At 45.7% G+C, this 22,880-nt stretch overlaps 1 protein-coding gene across 2 annotated transcripts in view; it reads left to right on the top strand.

Moving 5' to 3' along the window:
* The window catches only part of TNFAIP8L3 (TNF alpha induced protein 8 like 3), a 40,673-nt gene that overhangs the window by 5,528 nt on the left and 12,265 nt on the right, over window positions 1-22,880 (top strand). The window contains exon 2 of one of the 2 annotated variants that reach the window (XM_081831081.1): window positions 16,805-16,882. The exons of the other annotated variant lie outside the window; for it this stretch is intronic. Within the exon in view, the coding sequence (XP_081687207.1) occupies window positions 16,834-16,882 (49 nt within the window). The 5' untranslated portion in view covers window positions 16,805-16,833. The remainder of the gene's footprint in view (window positions 1-16,804; window positions 16,883-22,880) is intronic. 2 annotated transcript variants of the gene reach the window in all.

Below are 22,880 nucleotides of genomic sequence, written 5' to 3'. Positions count from 1 at the left end.
CTGACCCCCTGACCCTGGGACTATACCCCGGCCAAATCTGTGTTGTCTTAATAACAGCCACTCTCCATTGTGTGCTTTATGGTTATTCTTGTACATATCTCATCTCTTGTACTGGATTGTTAGCTCCCTAAGGGCAAGGATTGGGTCATTTTCACCTGTATCACCTCCCACCAACACGGTGGATCCTGAACACACTAGTAGGTTTCTGGCTGGCTGGCTGGCTGGATGCATGCATGCCTGCATGGATAAGTGAATACAGGCATAGCTCAGAGATATTGCAGGTTCAGTTCCAGACCACTGCAATAAAGCAAATATTGTAATAAAGGTAGTCCAATGAATTTTTAGGTTCCCCAATGCATATGAAAATTACATTTACACTGTATCATAGTCTCCTAAGTGTGCAATTGCATGATATCTTTAAAAAACAATTTACATACCTTAATTTAAAAATACTTTATTGCCGGGGCGCCTGGGTGCCTCAGTCAGTTAAGTGTCCGACTCTTGGTTTCAGCTCAGGTCATGATCTAAGGGTGGTGAGATGGAGCCCCATGTGGGGCTCTGCGCTGGGTGTGAAGCCTGCTTAAGATTTTTTCTTTGTCCCATCCCCCCCTCAGAAAAATTTTAAAAAATAATACTTTATTGCTAAAAAATACCATAATCTGAGCTTTAGTGAGCCATAATCACTGACCACAGATCGCCATAACAAATGTTAATAATTTAAAAGTTTGAAATATTGCAAAAGTTACCAAAATGTGACACAGAGACATGAAGTGAGCAAATGCTGTTGGGAAGATGGCACCGCTAGACTTGCTCCACCAGGGTTGCCACAAACCTTCAGTTCAGGAAAAAAAAAAAAAAATCTGCGAAGTGCAACAAAACGAGTTATGCGTGTTTATGGATGGATGGATGGATGGATGGATGGATGGATGGATGGATGCTGTTGTAGGCTGGTTCCCCAGGAAGCAGACTCTGTGATAGAGGTCGGCATGCAGTAGGTTTATTTGGGAAAGGAATGGAGAGGGGAGGGACGCTGGACTGGGCAGAGTGAAAAGTTGAGCTGCAATGCACACCCAACAATAGCCTCCAGCTCTGGAGCTAGAGTAGCCCTTCGGAACTGTTCTGAGTCAGGGTTCGGGGCCAGGCCTTCATGTCCCCTTGTACAGTGGTCAGTCAGTCATAGATGCAGGCCATCCCAAGGAACAGGCTGTGAGCTTGGGTGCAGCTTGGGCTATCTGCAAGCCCCCAGCAGCTTGCGGCATGCTTGGCCGTTCATTCTCCAGGAGGAACCAGGGCAGTATATCGCAACATCCCCCACAGGTGGTCCCCAGAATTCTTCAGGAATGGTTCATTAGGGATGGCAGCCCTGTCTACTGGCAAAGCTCAGGGGATAGTTGTTGAGCTGTACATTTTATCTAGACCTCACTAGGACAGTTTAGATTGCCAGATGAAATTAGCCATTCTAGACCTCATAGTTCTGCACCCAGTTGTTCAATCCAGTCAATCCAAGAGATATTGGCTGATCATCTGTTTTGTGTTCAGAGGGGTACAGGGTGCTCTGGTGGCATTGAAAAATGGAATTCGATGGGACCCTGCCCTCTAGAAATTTGCAGCTGTGTTGGGGAGAGAAAACAGCCACCCAAAACTGAATCTGCCAGACTGGATGGCATCAGCAGTAAATGCTGTAGGATTTGGAGCATGGGGCATTGTGGTTTGGAGTTCTGGTGGGGAGGCTTCATGGAGGAATTGGGCCTTGAGGGTAGCCTTGAAGGAGTGAAAGATTTAGATGGGGGGAGAAGAAAGAGAAGTTGGCAAGGCCGGGAGCCTGTGAGGAGCTTGGCCTGACCCAGTGGGGATCTCCCCAGTGGACTGGTGGGACAAGGGAGCTGTCATACTCAAAAAGGAAAATTGGGTGTCGTGGTGGTGCTTGTAGCCAACGTGTAAGTTTCTAGAGATAGAACGAGAACATGTGTGAGTGTGTAAATATAAAGCCCTATTTCTTATGCTATTTTTCTCTTAAAAAATACGGCACCTGTTTTTTTATTTGTCAGCAAAACCAAATTATAGTCACACTTTCCGTTAGCACTCTCCTCTAACTGGTTCCTTTTCCTCCAGAGTTACCATTGGCTCCCACTTAAATTCACATGCAGATCTCTATAAAGACACTATATACATAATTTGGTTTTGTTTTTTTCAGTCACTTGGCTTCCAACTCTATGTAAAATGCCTGTGTAGGTGGGTGTTTGGGCTGTATTCTGTGCAAGTATAGAAATAAAGGATAGAGAAGAATTTAAAAAACAAGTTTCCTCTAACAACCTAATCTAAGAAAACATATAAGGAGAGTGAGTACCCTTGTCCCCCACATATATTAAGGCGTGCCAAAAAATTGATTACTTTTTTATACATCAGAAATGGAGTTTTTTAAGCAGTTGCATGGTCCAAATTCTGATGCTGCCTTCAAACAGTCTTCACGTTCCTACTGGGTTTCCTAAACATCATTGCCTGGGAATAAATTTGAGCCTGTTCATGGAAAATCTAGTGTGCAGACTATAAAAATGGAAGGCTTGGCGGCACAGAAAGTGCTAGACACACCCTAATAGAAACCAGTATTTTGTAACTCGGTTCTCCAGAAAAAAAGAGGAGACACTTTGGCGGTGTCCAAATACTGGTTTAAACTGTCGAAAAACCGCAGGAGCAGCTGCTAGCTTGTAGGGTCTCTTCTCAAAAGTAAAATATGTGGGGCGCCTGGGTGGCTCAGTCGTTCAGTGTCTGCCTTTGGTTCAGGTCATGATCCCAGGGTCCTGGGATCGAGCCCCACATCGGGCTCCCTGCTCTACGGGAAGCCTGCTTCTCCCTCTCCCACTCCCTCTGCTTGTGTTCCCTCTCTCACTGTGTCTCTCTCTGTCAAATAAATACATAAAATCTTTAAAAAAAAAAAAAAAAGTAAAATATGCTTTCTGTGAAACTGTTCTAACCCTGAAAGGAAACATTTTGGTGATACGTAGTTTTATGGAGATTCCTAGTTGATATTTTTATAGTAAAGGCATCCAATTTCATGCGTGGGAGGAGATTCTGTCAAGGGCTGTTCTGGTGAGTATGCACATCCAGCGGGCCTAATCTGGGGCCTGTGGGTTATGCTGGGAAGGTAAACAGAAATTTTGGCATAGAACATGGGAGGGAGATGATGGGGCCGCCTGCAGGGCAGGCCTTGGCAGCAGCTCTGTCTACCATGTTCCAGTCCGCTTCCTTGGTTTCCTGAGGATAACACTGAGACAGTCAGGGAGAGAAGACTGGGGTTGGGGTGATAGAGGAGAGGACATGGGGTTTAAGAAATTGTGGCAAATATCAAACAAGATGAGAAACTGTGAGGATGGTCTTTGCCAGCCAGAGTCCAGTCCCAGAGGGCTACTATGGAATGCAAAATAATAGTGATATTTTGAATTTTACTTATTTCATGTTAACTAAGCACATACAATGTGTTCGAGACTGGATTGATTGTTTATATGCTATTTAACCCTTATACCAGCCTTCTGGGATGGGTACTAGAAGTAACTTCATTTTATAAACTGGGAAACTGAAGCACAGAGAGGTTAAGTAACTTGCTCCGGGATGTGTAGCTTGTCAGTGGATATGAAGTCAGGCTAATTCCAACTGCTCTTGTATGAGGTAGATTAGGTAGTTAAGTGGATGGATACCACCAGGCTCCTTTGTATCCCCAACCAGCTCCCACCGGGCCCAGAACCCTGACCATCAGGTTCCTTCATGAGGCTCCTTCTGTTACGACATTCCATCTCCAGAAGGCCCTGTGTTAAGCAGCAGACAATACCTGCATTAGCCCAATAGCACATGGGCAAGGGTTGGCTAGAGCTGGTGAAGGGTGGTTTGGGAGGGAAGATGGGGAGAGGGGCACAAAACTCCTGCCAGGGAGAGAAGGTCATAGAAGGGCTCTGCAGCTGTGCATATCTCCAGAGCCATGGGACGTAGCTGTATGTAGTGAATGTAGCAAACACTGAGACGAGAGAAGGCTTGAAAAGCAGAGTCAGGAGAGGTGCTGAAGACAGACAAACATTCCTTTTATCTGAGTGTACTTAAGCTGGGTCCTCAGTCACTTTTTTCCCCCACTCCAGCATTAAATCATCTCCAATATAGAATTCCCAGGGCATGGTGACCCGTTGGATTCGAGGATGAGCGAAAACTCAAAGATGATCCTGCCTCACAGTGAAGAGAAGTCGAGATCCAGAGCTAGATGACTGGGGTTTGGATGTCCAGGGCAATCTCTTACTTGCTGCCTTTTAGTAACGTTAGTTTCTGACCAAAGGAATGCAAACTCATGGTAGAATATGTAAAAAAAAAAAAAAACAGTACAAAGAAGAAAATTAGATTGAGCCCTAAGAATAGATGTGCTTTTCCGAAGCCAAAAAGCAATCCTGAAAAGATGCAAGGGAGCTTTATTTGGGGAGGGAGTGGGCTTTTTAAGAGAACAAAAGCCCCCCTTCTGCTATGTTTTCTTGGGGACACTAAAAACTGGTTGTGTTGCCAGTTGGTATCAGAACCAGAACTGGAGGCCAGATCCTCTGGTTCCTCTGTCCTTCCCAGAAGACATACATAATTTTTTAAAAAGGATCAGAGTTATTCTGGATGTTGGGATATCAAAGGGACCCCTGCTCTGTGTCCTTCCAACACTTTGTCCTGGGTTCTTGCTACCCCCTCCCCACCAGGCACATCTGCCCAGAAGTCAGGTCACCACAGGCCCACACCAGGCCTCACCCTTCTGCCTGGTGCACTCCTCCCCCACAGTCAGGAAAGCCCTACACAGAGCCCTCAGAGGATTTTTATATTTTTCAATAGCCAAAACGTATTTACTAGGTTTTATAGATGCCCAGTGACAATTGCAAAGGTTAATTTACTTTTGAGTTTAATAGCTACCAGCTTCAGGGAGAGATTTATTGATGTCTAGTTCTCCAATTATGTTTTTTTATCTTTGGTTAGATGGACTGTTTTTGTAAGGAAACAGAGAAATTTGTTCATCTGTGTTAACATTTCTACCCTTAGGATTTAACTTCATAATTCAGTGATTCAATCTCAGTGAAACAGTTAATACAGAGTCAAATTTTAGAGAGCCCAGAGCAGTATCCGATGGGAATTCAACAATAATTTCTTGACTTTTTTTTTCCTTTTGACTTCTGCAACTATATATAATCCTGGTTTTCCTGCACCCTTCCTCCATTGCTCCTCCTGTGTCCATCATTAATGCTTTCTTCCTGTGTCTCCTCAGGCTGAGCCCTCAGCCTGGTCTTTTCTGACAATACACTTTCATTTGGGAGACACCATCCGTTCTCCTGGCGCAAAGCCAAAAATTCCCAAAGCTGCAGTCTCGCCCGGTCCTCTCTCCCAAGCAAGAATCCTGCCTTGCAGGGCTTCTGGGCCTCTCCTCCTCACTGGCCAGGAGGCCCCTCAGCTCAGCACCTCCACTCCCAGACCATTCCCCCTCCCTCAGCTTTTCCCAGCTCTTCTGTGGCCTCCTCGGCCACCAAGTCGAACAACGGTAAAGTCCTAAGAACAATGAAATATCCCGTACCCTTGATCCATGGCAAAACCAGGACATGGATAAAGCAGGTATTATTATTCTCAGTTTACAGATGAAGACACAGAATCAGAGATTACCCCAAATCACAAAACAGGTGGTGAGTTTTCACTATTGAAAACTGTACCCCCCAAGATGGGGGCAGCAACAAACCTACGTATCCAACCTAAAAAACAGTATTCAGTCAGATAGCTAGTGAACGATTAAATATATAATGACATTTCCACACAGCAGAATATTATTCAGCTGTTAAGAGAAATTAATTTGAAGAACATCTAATAATATAGGGAAGAGTTTGCATTATAGTGGGTAAAGAAAACTTGATAATCTGTGATCCCACTTGTGCTACATACATGCATATACACACATTATATGTACGTATATTTATTTATACACACACACCCATACGTACATACACATACATTCCTTTTTATAGAGAAAAGGGCAAGAGACTCCCATTCATTCATACACATAAACTTTTAACTTTATAATGCTGGAACAGAATTAACCATTCTGTATGATGAGTTTATGGGTAATTATAATTTCCTTCTTTGTACTTTTCTTCCAGATATTTCTGCAATGAGTATGTATAACTTTCAGCAGGAAATGTTATTTTCAGAGCAACAATCAGTGAGATCCAAGGGCCTAGTCCACTGCTCATCCTGTGGGCTTTGTTGTAGTTTTGTCCCAGTTCCTCCCTCCATCTTCTTCCTTGAAACTAGTTATTCTCTCACTTGCCTGTGATCTTCTTTCACCTCAGACCAGTCCTTCCCGAATCCCTCTCAGGGCTCCTCCCGGTGGGGGGCATGTTCCAGGCTTCTCTCCTCAGTCCTCTTCCTGCTCACCCATTGCCCAGGCTTTGGCTCTCCCCTCTCCTTGGTGCCTCCCCCACATCACTCTGTCCCATCTGGGCCCACCCGGCCTAGGCCTTGTGGGCCCTTGTGCCATGAAGAGGAAGTGTGGACCGTCAGAGTGGGTAATGAGCTCATAGATTTGGGGCCCAGACTCTGGCACAAGGCACCAGAGCCTCTCAAGCCGAATGCAGTGCTGGAATGAGCTTGTTGACTCAGCCATCTTGGCCCTTGAACATAGCCTCACTGTCGCTAGCTGATTGTCATTGTATGCACCTGGCATCCCTGACCCTCATTCCCTCCGTGACCCTTTCTCGGTCCCTGACCTCTATCCCAAATATGAATGACTTTCACTTTCCTCTTTTTCATTTACACATTGATTTTGTGTCTTTATTACTTTTACAATTAGTAAAAAAGAGGGGTGGCGTTTAAAATCCTGTTATAGCAGGATTATTTGTTTTTAGGCGGTATTGGTCTGCTGCTGCCATTGGTCTGCCATTCCAAAAAAAAAAATTATTATTGAGGAGTTGTATGATATTAAATATAATGTGTATCTATTTCTAAAGAATTAGAAATTTAATTGAAGATTTCTTGTGCATCTTGGAGCTGAAAATAAGAGACATCGTGGCCCCAATATTCTTTACTGCCTCCCTATCTCCACCTTATTCTACTGTAGCCAACCAAAAAGGGGTAGGAAGCTTATAGGAAACAGAAGTGCTAACCATTTAGATTCACGTTTATCAGAATTTTTAACCCAGTTTTAAACTAGCTAGGGCTAATGGTATTCCCCATCAGCCACAATTTTGTCTACTTTCTTGGTTTATATTATACAAAATGATTATTTTTACCTCTTTTCAGATATAAAAATATATATTGACTATGTATTTTCACGCTTCCAGAAAAGTTCATCCTCCCATTTAAAAAAAAAAAAAATTACTTAATTTTCAAGTGGAAAGCAATATCAGTTCTTTGTTAAGCAGCCGTATCTCCTTCTTGTTGATTGTGAGTGAGTATAACCACTGTGATTTTTAAAAGAGAGATCAGAAAACAGGAAAGGCAGAATAATCAAGAGAAGAGTGAATTCTTAGAGAAAGTAGGCATTTATGCCAAGAATGATGGATGATAGGTACATCCTAAGACCAGCACTTGTAGTAAGCACCCAGGTGTTATCTCCAGAAAGCTGTCATCAAATACCCCACCCCGGGCTTTCCATTCACCCCAGGAGGGAGGTCAGCGATGGACTGAGGCTCATGGGTGGGATGAAGATGTCTCGTTCCAACCATCCTTGGGTTTTGTTTCATTTTTGTTAAAAAAGAAAAAAAAATCTCCACATAAAAAGAGCTCTGCCAAATTGTCATAATCCAATGAGAGTAACTGGAGTCTGAGCAAAGTCTGAAGATGGTTGATAATTAGGGGCCAAGACTGTCTTAAGGCAGGCTGGAGGCCGGCAAGGACAAAGGGCAGCTGGTCTGGACATAAGGAGGTCAGGTCATGTGGCAGGGAGGCCAGAGGGACAGGGGTCACAAGAAGGGCCATTCTCTTGAGTTGCTAGGCTGGCGGCGGTCCTGCCAGTCATGGCTGCCCAGCCTTCTTGGGCCTGTTCACCTGGAGGGTGGTCCCTCTTAAAGAGTCCAACACTTGGAGAAAAGCTGGCTCCCCAGCAGGGGCCCCCTGACCTCTTACCTCCTGCCCAGAAGCAAGTCCTCCCCCTCTCCTCTCCCCTTCTGTCCTGTCTCCTGGGTCCCAAATCTCTGCCTCATCCTTGATGCTCCCCTTCCCTGCAGCCTCTCCTACCCAGGTGCTTCTCTCCATTTCCTCTGCCTGGGCCCCCCACTCACCTCACCAAGCCCTCCTGGGCATTAAAGGGACGAAGGCAGGGGCAACTCCGAGACCTGTGGCCATGACTGGTCAGGAAGCAAAGATCTTAAACCTTCCAGAGAAGATAACCAGGCCCTTTTACCAATGGGCTAGTTTTCCAAGCAGCAACACCAAGAGCTAAACAACAGTGGTACAATGCCTTTGAATTCTCAAGGGGAAGGATTTCCCAGGTAGAGTACTGAACACCGTCAAACCATCAGTCGAGCGTGTGGGTGGAATAAAGTCATTGTAAGACACATTCGGTCTCCAGAAAATTACCCTACCGTGTTCCCTTCCTTAGGGGCTGCTAGATCAGGAGTCATCCAGCTGAGGCCCCCAGGCCAGGTGCAGCCAGCCGCCTGTTTTTGGATGGCCCACGAGCACATTTACTTTTTTATTTAATGGTTACATTTAAATGGTTCTGTAAGTACCCACATATATTTTGCCTTTAGGCCCTTTATTTTGGGCTCTTTCAGGTAGTTTGCTGATGTCTGTGCTACTCAAAGTGTTCCACTGAAATGGGGTGTAGGTTAAGAAAGAAGAAGCCATGAGATGGACACAGGAGAGAAGGGAGGAAGGATGGAGGGAGAAGCAGGGTGGCAGCCTAGCGCGGGCTTAGAGGGAGAGGTGCCCGGATTTGAGCCAGTGCACAGAGAGAGCTCCCAGAGGAATCTCCAAGAAAGAAAATTAAAAGAAAAGATGAGTTGATGTGTCTGAACCCATTGAGAATGTTGTATTCTGCTAGGAACTTTGGGAGTGAATTAGTGCTAGGTAGGTAGAAAACTAACTGAAAGAGAAACAAGGCAGTGTTTAACTCCTGAGAAAGCGAGATGAATAAGAAAGGAAATGCAGTCATGGAAGTGATAGAGCATACATGAGTCAGCTACGAATGGTATCCAAGTCATGGTAGTGTAAATCACTGATGTTTGATCTAACCAAATATTATAATAGAACTAAATGGGAAGGTGGAAGGAGAAATGAATGGGAAGAGAGCTAATTTCTTGCCTTCCGTAATAGGAAGTTAAAAGCAAGTAAAGTCGAGGACTAACAGTATAACATGTAATTTAAATATAAAGAGGTAATTATTAGTTGAAACAGCTAGAAGAGTTTGAAGTATTTTGCCACAAAGAGCAAGCATCCAAAGTGGGCCAGAGGATGCTGCATTTTGGATAAGCCCTAGAATGACTTGACTTTTAAAATAATGTACCCATATCACTTTGAAAATAGATTTCTAAAATAACAAAACAAAAAGGAAACTGACTGGTGAGCCCGAGGAGTGATGTCCTCGCAAGCATGCCCAGGTGGGAAGGAGGCGCAGTGGGGGTGACCTCAGGCCCCTGGCTGGAGGAGGCAGGCTTCAGTGTCCCTGGGGCCACACTGGTTCTGATTATTGTTATTGCTTCTGACATAAGTGCGAAGCCATTTCAGTGAAATGTCAAGACTGATAGCCATTTGTTCACGCAATGAACATTCTCTGCATTTCAATCCCTGGCTGGAGCCTTGGGGATGAATACAGGAATGATTCCTGCCGCCCAGTGGCTTACAGACGGCAGTACATGACGTCACTCATCCAGCTGGTGTATGATGGCTCTGCGCTGTGATGAGTATACCAGAGGGAAATGCGGTTGCAGGGACGCGTGCTCAGAGGTCAGAAGTCCTTCCGAGGAGCCTTGCAGGCTCGATAGGAATCGGGAGGGAGGGGGTGAGGGAGGTGCAGATGTCCAAGCACCAGGGAACAGGATGTGCAGAAGCACAGAGAGGACCCCAGGAATGATAGCGCCCGGTACAGGGGAGACCAGGGGGTGGCCGGCAGTAGAGGATGAAGCTGGAGAGGGTAACAGAACATAGATCCTTGGCTCAGCAAGGCGGCATGCCATGAGAGAGTCTGTCCTTGTCTTTCCCCCGCGACGTCGCTTCCGGGACTGACTTGTCAGTACTGGTTTTTTGAAGTTTAAATTCATTTGAGCTCCTACTATGTGCCAGAGACACGACTGTGGACACAGCAGTGCAGGTCCCTGCTCCTGGAATTTGCAGTGGACAAACCAGTGAAGCCAGGTGGGAGGTCCTTAAATAGGCCCTATTTGGGGGGAGGGTTGTTCTGGATAGGAGTGTTCAGGGGAGGGGTGGAAGGGAGAGCAGCAGGGTATGTTTGCATCCAGGTAGAAGATGCATAGAGTAAAAAGCCTGTGGGACTGGAGCAAGGATGAGCCGCTTTCTCTTTGGGCAGAAAGGTGGGATGACAGAGATGTGAGGCCTCGCAGGAAGAGCTGACCCTGGGGGTTTGGGCACAGCTCCCATCGGCAGCTGTGTCAGCACAGGGCGGCCTGCTGGGGCTGGCCGTCTATGGCTTGGTCTGTGGGCGCTGAGGCCAGCACAGGCAGAGGCCTTGGGGAGAGTCTGCTGACCGCCTGCTCTGTGGTGAGCACAGGCTGTGGTCTGATGGAGGATGCAAGGGCCCCAGGAAATTGGTGGAGGGGGCATTTTGGAGGGAAGCCACAGAAAAAGAAAGCTGGAGGCTCCAAGGTCAGTGCCCCAGGTTTTTCAAGGAGGGAAGAGAGGAGGCATTCCGCTGCTGAAGCGGACAGTTGCAGAGCTGGGAGAGAGTTTGGTGGTTGGAGGGAATCGGTGTGAGAGAAGGAAGCCTGGTAATCCATCCTGCGGGTATCAGCTCATATCTCATGTATGCTCAGTGCTGTTCTTTAATGGACTTAAAAACTTATTTTCTGATTCTGAAGAAGTTAATTTAAAATTAGCAGATTCATCGAGTCCAGCTCCCCTATTTAACAGACCAAGAAACCAGGAAGGTGAAGACTTGGGCCCATGATACACAGTGAGCCCACTGGGGGCCTGGGGGCAGCCTGGGGGTGGGGCTCTGTCCTCCACACCCTGCTGCCTACACAGAGGCTGGACACAGGAACAGTTTCCCCTGTGTGGGGGAGCGACTCCTTGGCCATAGCTCTGCATCCCGACTCCACAGGACAGCCATTATCAGCATCTGGAGGTGACCACACCAGATGACTTGATCTGAAATGGTAAAACCTTGTGGTGGTGCTTCCTTCTATTACCATGATGTGTAAATAATTTAGAGACATTTACTGCCTTAGGACAAGTGTGGAGAACGTTTAATTTAGAAAGGAAGTCTCAGAGAAAGACACGTTTATGTGTGACTTCCAGGAACACGAGTCTCCACAGCTTGTTTGGTTCCTGAGTGATGAGTGGGACCCTCTTGGCTCACAGTGGTTCTGTCTGAGGAGGGGTCCCAGCCGAGCTCGGGAGTCCAACCTCAGGGGCCTCGCAGGTGAATGAGAGATCTGCCATCTCACCTCCCATCTGCAAACTCCATTCCCCAACACCACCATTCCCCGGGGCCAGAAATTACTATGGCACCAGTGGATATCCAAAATGTGGCCTGACTTATGACTTAGATCTCAAATCCATGGACCAAAAAAAAAAACAAAAACAAAAAAAAACAATTACTACAGAATATATGTAAGGGGTATTATTAGCTATATATTACATGTGCCCCTTTCCTGTTGTTCCACTTTCAAATTGACTGAAATCCAAAAATGTCATTGTACAAAATTTATATTTCACTAAAAAAAAAAATTAAGTAGAACATTGAGCAAGGCGCAGTGCTGTCTGCCAAATCATCTCCCATCCAGAAGTACCTTCTGGTTTCTTCTCCCTCGTGTGTTCCAACCTCTCTAGTACAGCTACTGTTTTTTGTTTTTGTTTTTTTAACTCACTAAGCTGTATTAATCTAATCACAGCACCTTCCAAGAGCCTCATTCCTTTAGGCTTACATACCCACTATCTCAAGCCATATTTTGTTTATTTTTTTTTTCCAGTATAGACTGGAATGTGTTCCATTTTATTGCCTGATTTTTTTTTAATGTCTCAGGTTTTATATCTACACTCCAAAAATTGAAGAATTCCAAAGGCTGACATTTTTATTACATCAGTCTGTTTACTAATTTCACATATTACCAAGCTGGCATGGTCCCATGGCTCTGAATGCAGCATCCTACCGGTGTCCCTGTTAGCAGTCTGCTGGCCTGAGCCTGGGGTTTCAGCGCCTGCCACAGTGAACAGTTTGGGAACCGCCAGCAGACAGAGGGGATCAGCCAGAGAGACAGACGTGGCCTGTGCTATTCTGATCCCCAGCAGCTCCTGGGTGTTAAAACAACGGGTGAGCGTGAAGGGACGTGAATGGGAGGCTCCGGGGGTGGCGGGAAGGTGGGTGCTGCTGCCACGGAGGGAGGGCTCCTGCTGGAGTGAACACGGGGGGTGTGGGGGTGGCACAGGGGGCACCCAGGGGATGCTGCTGCGTGTAGGGGTGCAGACAGACAGAACCCAGCTGGGCCGCGCAGGTGACTGCCTGGGAAAGGCAGGGCGTGGGCCTCGTGCTGAGTTCAGAAGGTGCTTGAGTGCATTCCGTTCAGCAGGTACTCCGTGCATCTCCACGTCATGCCAGTGTATACCCTGAACCGATAGAATCTGGGCCTCAAAGAATGAGAAAGCACACTGCACATCATTCATCCGGTTATTCATTTACAGACATTTATTGAGCAACTTGTACATGGCAGACACTGCCCTCGTTGTGAGGATACACGAGTCCTCTGAGCATCAGTCCTGGAGTAACTCAGTGCTGATCGCAGTGCAGCACTGGAAAAGGACTACACTGGACTTGGGTGCGAGGGCCCCCCTCCCTGGAAGGACGTGAGTGCTAGCCCAGGGCACAAGGAGAGAGGGATCTTCAGCCGGGGCAAACCATCACTGCGCTTCTGCCACCTGGGCAGCGATCATTGCATTCAGCTGTGGGTACAAGGGGCCAACGCACCAGCCCCAGGGAGAGCCGACTGGATTTCTGGGACGCTTGGCTGTCACCTTCCTGTCACCTTCCTGTCTTCAGCCAGCTGCGCTAGGGCAGAGCCATCCATGTGAAGGGATGAGCTGCCCTGTGGCATCTGATTTCAGCATGTCCTCTAACATTCAACAAGCAGGCATCTGATGGGAGGGCTGGGATGAGGTGGACAGAGCCAGGGGGTCTGTGTATGGGGCTCCTCCTTGGTGTCTCCTGCCACCTCCTGGCTTAGGAAGGGGCAATAGAAGGGAATCCTGCTATATGCCAGTGGACCCCTTTGGACACCCTTTCCCCCATCACGCAGCCTGCTGCTGGGTTATTTGTTATTTTCCGTAGATTAGAATATAGTGTTCGTTGATCATGTGTCTGTGAATGGGAAAGGGCATATGCCTGGGAGAATGTTTGGTAGAATATATACATGGTGACTGTGATGCATGGTGGGGTTGTGGGGGACTCCTTTTCTTCCTTTGGTGTATGCATCTTTTCTGACTTTTCTCAATACTTATTAATCATTTTTTGTAATGAAATCGTTAAAGAAAATATTTTGAGAAATAGATACTTGGTCTCCCTTCTCAAAATAAAACAAGAATAGTATTGAAAATTACACCAGTGGATGGTGTTTATCACTTTATTCCTGAGAGTGATCTATCATTCACAGCGGCTACCTACTTTGTGGGTGCTCTAGGGAAAGAAAAGAAAAATCTAGAGAGCCTAAAATAGTTGTTTAAAAAAAATCATAAGTATGTGTTGATTTGGGGGGATTATTGCTCTTCTACACATGAATAAACATTAAAAAAATTGATTCTCCACTCATCCCTGGTCTCAAAATACAACACTTGTCACAAGTGGCTTTATGGGTGAGTTTTACTAAACCTTTAAAAAACAAGAAGGCGGGGTGCCTGGGTGGCTCAGTCATTAAGCGTCTGCCTTCGGCTCAGGTCATGATCCCAGGGTCCTGGGATCGAGCCCCGCATCGGGCTCCCTGCTCATCAGAGAGCCTGCTTCTCCCTCTCCCTCTGCCTGCCACTCTGCTTACTTGTGCACTCTCTCTGTCTGTCAAATAAATAAATAAAATCTTAAAAAAAAAAAAGAAGGCTACACAATCCATTTCATGAGGCTAGTTTACTCGAACATCAAAATCAGACAGGGACTGTACTAGGAAAAATTATAGGTCAGTCTCACCTTTGAGCATAGTTGCAAAATGCTAAATACAATACTTACTATGGAATTTCTCTGTATATTATATATGTGTATATTCATACATACTTATACACTATAATATATATAATGTACATATGTAATATGCATTATGATGAAGTGGGGCTTATTGTGGGAAAGCAATGATGATTTAAATCAGAAAGTCATTTAATAATTGGTTAAATTCACATATTAAAAGGGATAAACCATATGGTGATCTTCATAGGTACAAAGAAAGTATTTGATAAAATTAGATGCACATTTCTACCTTCAAACAAAGCCTTATTAGCAAAACAGGAGCAGATGGAAGATTCTTTACTTTGATAAGTGGTATCCATCAAAAACCCACAGCAGAGATCATATGTGGCCAGGGTGGGGGGCAGGGAGGATTTTAGAGGCCATTCTGTTAGTCGAGAACAAGACAGGATATCAAATAGCACCCTTACGATTCAGCATACAAGGCAAGAAAAAGAAATGGGAGGTAGAAAAAGATCATTTTGTGAGGCAGTGTAGTTGTCCAAGTAAAAAAATCTGAGAGATGCTACATAAAATCAATTAGAACTAGTTACAGAACTCACAAAATTTCTCAGTTGGAGATACATGAATCAGTTGGGTTCCTATATATCACGAATAACCATTTAGGAACTATAATAGAAAAAAATTATACTTGCAGTAGCAACCAAAACACTATGGTACCTAGAAGTAAATCTAATGAAAGATATATAAGAGTTTCATGGAAATGACTCTTAAAGCATTATCGAAGGACACAGAAGATCGGACTAAATGGAGTAATGGATGGGAGGCTTGATATCATAAAGATACCTGTTTGCTCTGGATTAATACAGGGTGTTCATGGCATTTGGTCAGAAGATCTTAAAATTCATATGGAAGAGCAAAGGCAAGAACAGTCAAGACCATTTCTAGGAAGACTAAAATGGTGGCGGGGATCTTCCCTACGGCCTATCAAGACTTACTTTGAGTTATAGTAGTTAATACATTGTGGTGCCAGTACCGAAATAGTTCAGTAGAACAGAGTAAGAGATACAGACCTGCGCAATTTGGAAATTTGATTAGAAAAAGGTGGCCTAACAGGTCAGTGGGACAAGGATGGACTATTCAATAAATTGAACAAGCTGTGAGGAGAAAAAGTACCTCATGCAATATGCACAAATAAATGCCAAACGGATTAATGACCTAAATGTGGGAAACAAAACCTTAAAACTTCTGGAAAATATATGAGATTCACTTCTCACCTCATGGCAGGAAATGATTTCTTAAAATGAGATACAAAACCCACTTAACAATAAAGGAAAACATTGATAAATTTGACTATGTTAAAAATTTTAACTTCTGTAGGTCTAAAGACACCACAAATAAAGTGAAAAGGTAATGCTACAGACTGGAAGGAGATAGTTGCAACTCATGTGATCAGCAGAGGATTAGAATCCACAGCATATTAAAGGCTCCTGCAGGGGCGCCTGGGTGGCTCAGTATAAAAATGTGGAGGAGACAAAGACACATCAGCTTCCGAAGTGCATTTAGATCTGGGGAGATAGAAGGGGAAAGAGGGAGCTGAAAACAAAGAGGGCTTTTTACCTCGCTCTTTCTCCGAGGACAAAATATTGAGATTTGTCCCATCTGGGCAGTGGCCAAACGAGTAGAGTTTGTTAGATTATCTTCTGTTCTGTCTACATACTTGAAATGTGTCATGGTTTTTTAAAAAATTAATGTTTCTGAGGGGGGGGAAACCATTTCCATTTTCAAGTGGGCAGTAATTCAAAACACCTTTAAACTAATTGATGGCTGGGCGCCTGGGTGGCTCAGTTGGTTAAGCAACTGCCTTCGGCTCAGGTCATGATCCTGGAGTCCCAGGATCGAGTCCCACATCAGGCTCCCTGCTCAGCGGGGGGTCTGCGTCTCCCTCTGACCCTCTTCCCTCTCGTGCTGTCTCTCATTCTCTCTCTCTCAAATAAATAAATCAAATCTTTAAAAAAAAAAAAAACAACTAATTGATGGCTGTCACCGCGAATGGCAGTTTAGTATGGCGGGTTGAAGCGCGGGACTCTGGGGCCCTCTTCTGTGTGTGAACCCATCTCTGCCGCTTCCTGAATGGTGGCTTCACACAAGCTATTTAATCTCTCTCTGTGGATCCCTTGGATGGAAGACGTCAAATGCCATTGCTGCTGTTGCTGCTGCTGCTGATGATGATGGTTAGTGCGTGCTCATAGAGTTGTCGCAAGGGTATGATGAGGTCGTGTGCATAAAGCAGTGCAGAAGGGGACTCTATTATTATGCCTGGATGTGATCTACCATCAGAGAGACACCAGTTACTTATTAGATGCAAGGGAGGGGGGGGAGGGGATGAATAAGCTTTGTTTCACAAAATCATGTAAGTAGACATTGTGTTTGGTGATGGTTGCTCTTCTACTGCAGTAAGACAAAAATCTCTCTCAGATCTCCAAAATTAACCTGTGGAGTTGGAGATGATTCAGCCCCCACTGACTTCACACGTATCTGCCTCAGTTAGCTCTGGTAAGTAAAATCATCGCTCATTCACTTTTCAGAGCTAGCTGTAAATCAATAGGAAAAACAAAATCCATCTGTAACTCTGTTGAAATATATAGAATTCCCTCTAAAAATGAAAGCGACATCTATCTTCAATTTTTGATGAATACGTGGCATTGTCCTATCACATAGTAAGAATGGCTTTTTTTGTATTTAAAAAAAAAAAGAGTGTAAATCTCCTCGCTAGATGGGGATTTAAATTGAAGCCTCTTTAATGTCCCAAATAAGTGAGAAATCACAGACATTCAGGAACCAAGGCTGATTTTCTGAAAGCAGATGCCAGAAGGCGAAGATGGCGGGCTTTGTCTGGAGTTGATTTGAACTTGGGCCCCGCTGTAGTTGTGCTGCTTACTAGCCCCATAGCTTTGAGTGAATTACTTAAATCTGCTATGGCTCAGATTCCTCATCTGTAAAATGAGACTCACCATCCCTCTCTTGAAGAACTCTTGTGAAGATGAAATACATGGTATCTACCACCCCAGGTATATAATCTGTGCTCAGTAGTTAATAGTATCTGTGACATGATTATTAATTAACTAGTTGCTCAGTGCTGATGGATGGGTTGATTGGAGGGGTCTAAGACAAAATGAGATAATGAGAGTAGGTCTTACTTATAGCTGACCCTGCCAATCTCTCTTCACCTTACTTGGAACAGTAAGTTATTTCAAGGCCCAGGAATTTTTAGGTTTTTTTTGGGTTTTGGGTTTTGGGTTTTTTTCCAGGAATTTTTTGAAATGAAAAAAACAAAAACAAAAAACTTGGTCTTCTCCTTAAAGATGATCAAATGCTGTTTTTAAAGAGTAATTATTCGAGACACCTGGGTGGCTCAGTAGGTTAAGCGTCTGCCTTTGGCTAAGGTCATGATCCCAGGGTCCTGGGATCAAGTCTCCACATCGGGCTCTTTGCTCAGCGGGGAGCCTGCTTCTCCCTCTGCCTGCGGCTTCCCTTGCTTGTGCTCACGCTCTCTCTCTCTCTCTCTCTGACAAACAAATCTTAAAAAAAAAAAGAGTAATGATTCAGTGCAAGGTGTTGCAACAATCAGAATCAGCTCTCCTGTAAGAAGTGTCCCACTTTGACTACCATTGCTTTTCTATGTCTTTGCACAGCATCCTGAAATGTCCAGTACAGCTGGGAAGATTCATCATGCTTGGCCCCCCAAAAACAATCAAATCATTTCTAAACCACTGGATGAATGACTCTCGAGGACTGAGCAGCCACCAAGGGCAAAGCCCAAACTCTGTGCCTGCTCCCAGGCCTGGGCCAAAGGCAAGATTTCCAACCAAGCCTGAGCTGGAGGCAGAAAGATTGGCCAGTGCGACACCACTTACTCCCCATTTGCTTGTCTGGCAACTTGGTCCTTCTTCCTTCCACCCTCCCTCCCAATCCTGCCATACCCAAGCCTGCCTCTCACTTCCTACCCTCATTTTTCATTTACTAGGAAGGGCAGTTTGGTGGTGGGCCCAAAGAGGGGAGAGAGAATCCCTCGGAGGGACACGGTATGGCTCTGACTGAAGTGATTACCAGCAAGCTGTGAGTAGAGACTATATTTTAACCAGCTAATTTTAGATAGTTGAATTTTTAAGGAAGAACCTGTTTATCTCTCGGGATCCCCCACTGACAAATTCTTTAGGGAAGATGGGTCTTTTCACCGGCTCCTCCTTGATGCAAAGGGGTAGAGTTTGGGTGAGAAAATGGGAAGCTCAGGGTGGGACAGGTTGGTGTGAGGTGCCTACTGGACAGGCTCCCGTGAACTTCTCCACCCAGATTCGCCTAGAGCTCCTGGAACTCGGCGTGCTAAGGACTGAATTCATCCACCCCACAAGCTCCTAGATGCCTCGTTCAGTTGGTGGTGCCTTTGTTTCTCCCCGCCCCCCAGTTTCCCAAGCTAGGAGAAGGATTCAATGTCATCCTCGATTCATTCCTGCCCCCCCAACAGTCATCCGTGCTATTCCTGAGTGCCCCTCCCCATCACCCATAGGACAAGCTAAACTCAAAATCACAGTGCATTTCACTGTCTTACTAATTGCCATGGCTTCCTAATACCTTGGGGAATATCTCAAGGCAAGTAAAATGTTTCAAATCATCTTATTAGAATTTTTGAAATTTTTATGGCCTATTTCTTGTCAATCTGATTAGATCATTACTTTTACCTTATAATTTGGCTGTGGAAAAGCTCTTACGATGAGGAGGATAATCATCAGCTCTGCCATTTCCTTGCTGTTCACTTAATGCTGGTATGATTAGTGTATTATCTTCAGTCCTCAGCTTGGCTGCTTGCAGGAATGTTCTGAAATCACTGGTCCATTTTTTGAGGGTTTAGTTAAAACTAAATGATATAATCACTGAGTCTGTTTAACCAAGCACACATAAACAAATGCTGAAATATATCAAAACTTTTGAAAGGGGATAAACAGGTGAGGGATACTAAATACCCACCAAACCCTGAGTGGGGGACTTTCCCCAGTTCCCTTAGAATGCCACCCGCCAGTGGGTCCCCTGGCCAGCCTGCATGTTCAGTGTTAGGAAAGCTTCACTTCTCTCCTAAGAAAACAAGGAGGCAGAAACAGAGGTTCTAGTATTTTCATTTTGCACACCATGCAGTGTTACCTGGCAGAGGCTGCTGCCCGGCACATCACAGTGACTGCACCTGTAGGACCCACAAGCTGCTTACTTCTTACTGCAGTAGTGGAAATTGGGGGGACCTCAGGTCTCAGCCGCAGAGGTGAGCCCAGGAGGTATGCGCTCAAGGCAGGTGGCTCTCTTCGGAGGGGTGGGGGAGGCCCAGCCCCGAAGAAGGCTCAAGGATATGCTGGACTGACCTGCAGTCAGCAAAATGCATTCCTAACCCTCCCATGCCATCCAGGTTTTACTGTGATGCCTTTTAAGACATCCCAAAATATCTTTTTTAAGTCTCAAAAATGCCATCTCATTCAAGTATGAAAGGGACTAGACCAACAAAGGCTTTTTTTCATGGGCTCCCAAGCTTTGATCATTTCTCTGTGGAGAGAGGGGAGGATCCAGGTTTTTGCTTGTCCCGAACCCAAAGACCCCACCATCACTCAACGATCTTGTTTCACTGTACCTCCTCCAGCGCCATGTTTTTACTATTCCAGCAATAGAGAAGCCACAGCTTTATCCAAGGGCAGGACAGCGGTTTCTAGTTAGACTCCACTGGAGGTGCAACAACTCAATTAGTAGTCTTTCTGGAAACCATAACTCTGTTAGGTTCGCATTTCAAAGCACTACTTAAGGTTGCTTAATAGTTTGTCCCTGTAGCTACATGGGGACAAACAAGAACTGAAGCAGAGGCAGTGTCTTCTCTAGAAGGTATTTTGTCCCATCCTGCAGACCACCTCACCCCCAGAGCCAACCCCTTCCTCATCGTTCACACACAGGACAGACAAGGAAGCAGGCAGAGAGGGGAGACACTATCAGTCTCCCCACCGGCTCCTGGCCCCTTATCAGTAGTGAAGGGGGGAGCCCGAGGGACATGACCAGTGCAGTCAGCTTTGCTGGGTGCGTGTGCAGGTGGACAGAAAGGTGCTCATCATGAAAGTTGCGGTAGTTTGTGAGGCTGCTGCATCTGAAGGAAGCTTGCTTGAACTTTTTCCCCAGCAGTCACGTATAAGTGATTGCGTGCCAGAAATTTGGACTACTACTGATCGCCCTCTGCTCGGGGTCTTGCCCCTCCCACGTTCCTTGGACACTGGGTCTCCTGCTTTGACAGATGGTGTTTTTTTCGTTGTTGTTTTTAAAGATTTTATGTATTTATTTGACAGAGACACAGCGAGAGAGGGAACACAAGTAGGGGGAGGAGGAGAGGGAGAAGCAGGCTTCCCGCGGAGCAGGGAGCCCGATGCGGGGCTCGATCCCAGGACTGTGGGATCATGACTTGAGCCAAAGGCAGACGCTTAACGACTGAGCCACCCAGGCGCCCCTGACAGACAGTGTTTTGCTCTGGGTACCGTCTCCACTCCTAACTTCTACTTCCCACTTTTAGCTGACTCTCTTCCTTGCCATCATCATCTTAGGCTGTTTACAGAAGTGACGTGATCCTGTGTGTACCACTGGCTAAGACAGATAATTTCCAATTTTATTATTTTGACACAGCCATCCACACTCGCGTTCAAGCCTTCCTCACGCTCCTTAACTGGAAGCAGAGAAGTTACAGAGCCCCGAGAGTAGGAAGAGAAGGGTGGAGTCTGTCCCCCAGCCCCTCTGTACTTCAGCACATCCTGGGCAGATGCTCAGAGCACTTCATCCCTCATGACCAGCATTTGCTTGCTTTTTCCCAACGTGTACTACCTGCTCTTACCACACTAGAGCTCATCTGCCTCTTTTCCGCCCACTCTGCCAGCTCGGTAAGATCTTCCTGCTGTGTATCACCACCAGTTTGGCATTTCACCACCTGGGAGAGCGTAGTGTTGTCTAGAAATGTGGAAACATCCCTTGTACTACGGCCGAACATCATTTATAGAAACATCAACTCAGGCTGGCCCCAGCACTTTTCCGTTTAGTGAAGGACCCGCTTATCTTTTGCTTTCTCTCTCCAAACTAGTTGGCTACCCTTGTCATGCCAGTCTCCCAACATAGCTCTGGTACTTTTCTTTTCCTTGTAAACATTCCAAGAGGGCTTATTCGCAGAGCACTGACCTCACATTGCTCTCACTTGAGCTTTTCCATCAGTCTTGGTGTAAGAAAGCCCCTGTTTATGCTACGGCGATCAGTTTCGCAGCTCCCTCCGTCTTGTCTCTTGGTACTGGTCAGGGGAGCTATGTAGTAGCTGCATCATCACATTCTTGTCTCCATTCTCAGAGATTCTGAGGTGTTGTAAACGACTCATTAGCTTTCGTGGCTGGGGAATGGGAACTTTTGTACGAACACGGTTAAGAGAATTATCCCTGGCCAAAACAGCCTTCCAAAGGCTTGTACACGGCAACAAGGGGACAGTTTTTGCCAAGACCTAACCTGGATCTCTTGGTGTTTTCCCAAAACAAATATGTGTCCACCAGTTAGGCCTGTTTCCCCAAATATCCAAGTACACTCCTGACCTTGGCTCCCAAAACTCGCATTCTTCCTCTCAGCCAGCACTGTTCCTCCCTGATAGATCGTGAGCACATAGTCCCCCTGCAGAAGGTTGAGAGAGAAGAATGGTTGGAAGGAAGCAGGCCCAAGATTTCTCTGTGCAAAAGTCTTCTGAATAGGACTGCCCCTCTGGCTCTCCCTCACTGTTACACACCCTCCCTTTAATCATGCACACATGTTGGAGACATTGGTTCTCCTCACTCCTGCCCAGCAGATCCTTGGGAGTTTTAAGAGTTGACCAGAGTGTCTTGATTTTATTTCTCTCAATCCTATCCCAGCATTTCTCATAATATATACCGCAAGATGATTGTGTGTGTGTGTACAAATTTTGTAAGGCTCAGTAAGTTTGAGAAGTGGGTAGACTAAACAAAACTACACAGGTGTCTTTACGGTGGGACATCTCAAAGACTTTAATAAGCTACCCGGTACGGCAAAGCCTCAAGAGCCAACCATAATCTGTGGTCATCCACAAGCTCGTCGTAACTACCCACAGACCCTTCTCTCCCAGAGCACCTAGCAGGACGAGTGTTCAGTCGGATCCATGTCGGCGCATGTCCTGATCAGGGGGTCTTACACGCAGCAGGTCAGAGTCACCTAGGGAGCTTGGGATTACTAGCCCTGTCCTGAAGATTTTCATACTGGCAGTCTGGGGTAGAGTGGGAGAATCTACTTGTTTGTTGTTGTTGTTTCTTAAAGCTTTCTTGGTAATTTTGGTGATCCGTAGCACTTGGGTTCCCCTGCTGTAGACTCTTGATATTTTGGGCTTCAGAGACGCTACACCTGTGACCCTCCTGAGCCCTCACCCTGGAGGGCTGTATCCTAAATCCCCTATAGGTAAATAACACATTCTTACACAATAGAGATGGCTGAAAACTTAGCA

Source organism: Leptonychotes weddellii, chromosome 9 (genome assembly GCF_054177405.1).
Source record: "Leptonychotes weddellii isolate Sample4059 chromosome 9, ASM5417740v2, whole genome shotgun sequence".
NCBI classification, from domain to species: Eukaryota; Metazoa; Chordata; class Mammalia; order Carnivora; family Phocidae; genus Leptonychotes; species Leptonychotes weddellii.
The sequence above is the reverse complement of the archived record's forward strand: the minus strand, read 5'-3'. Positions and strand labels throughout refer to the sequence as shown.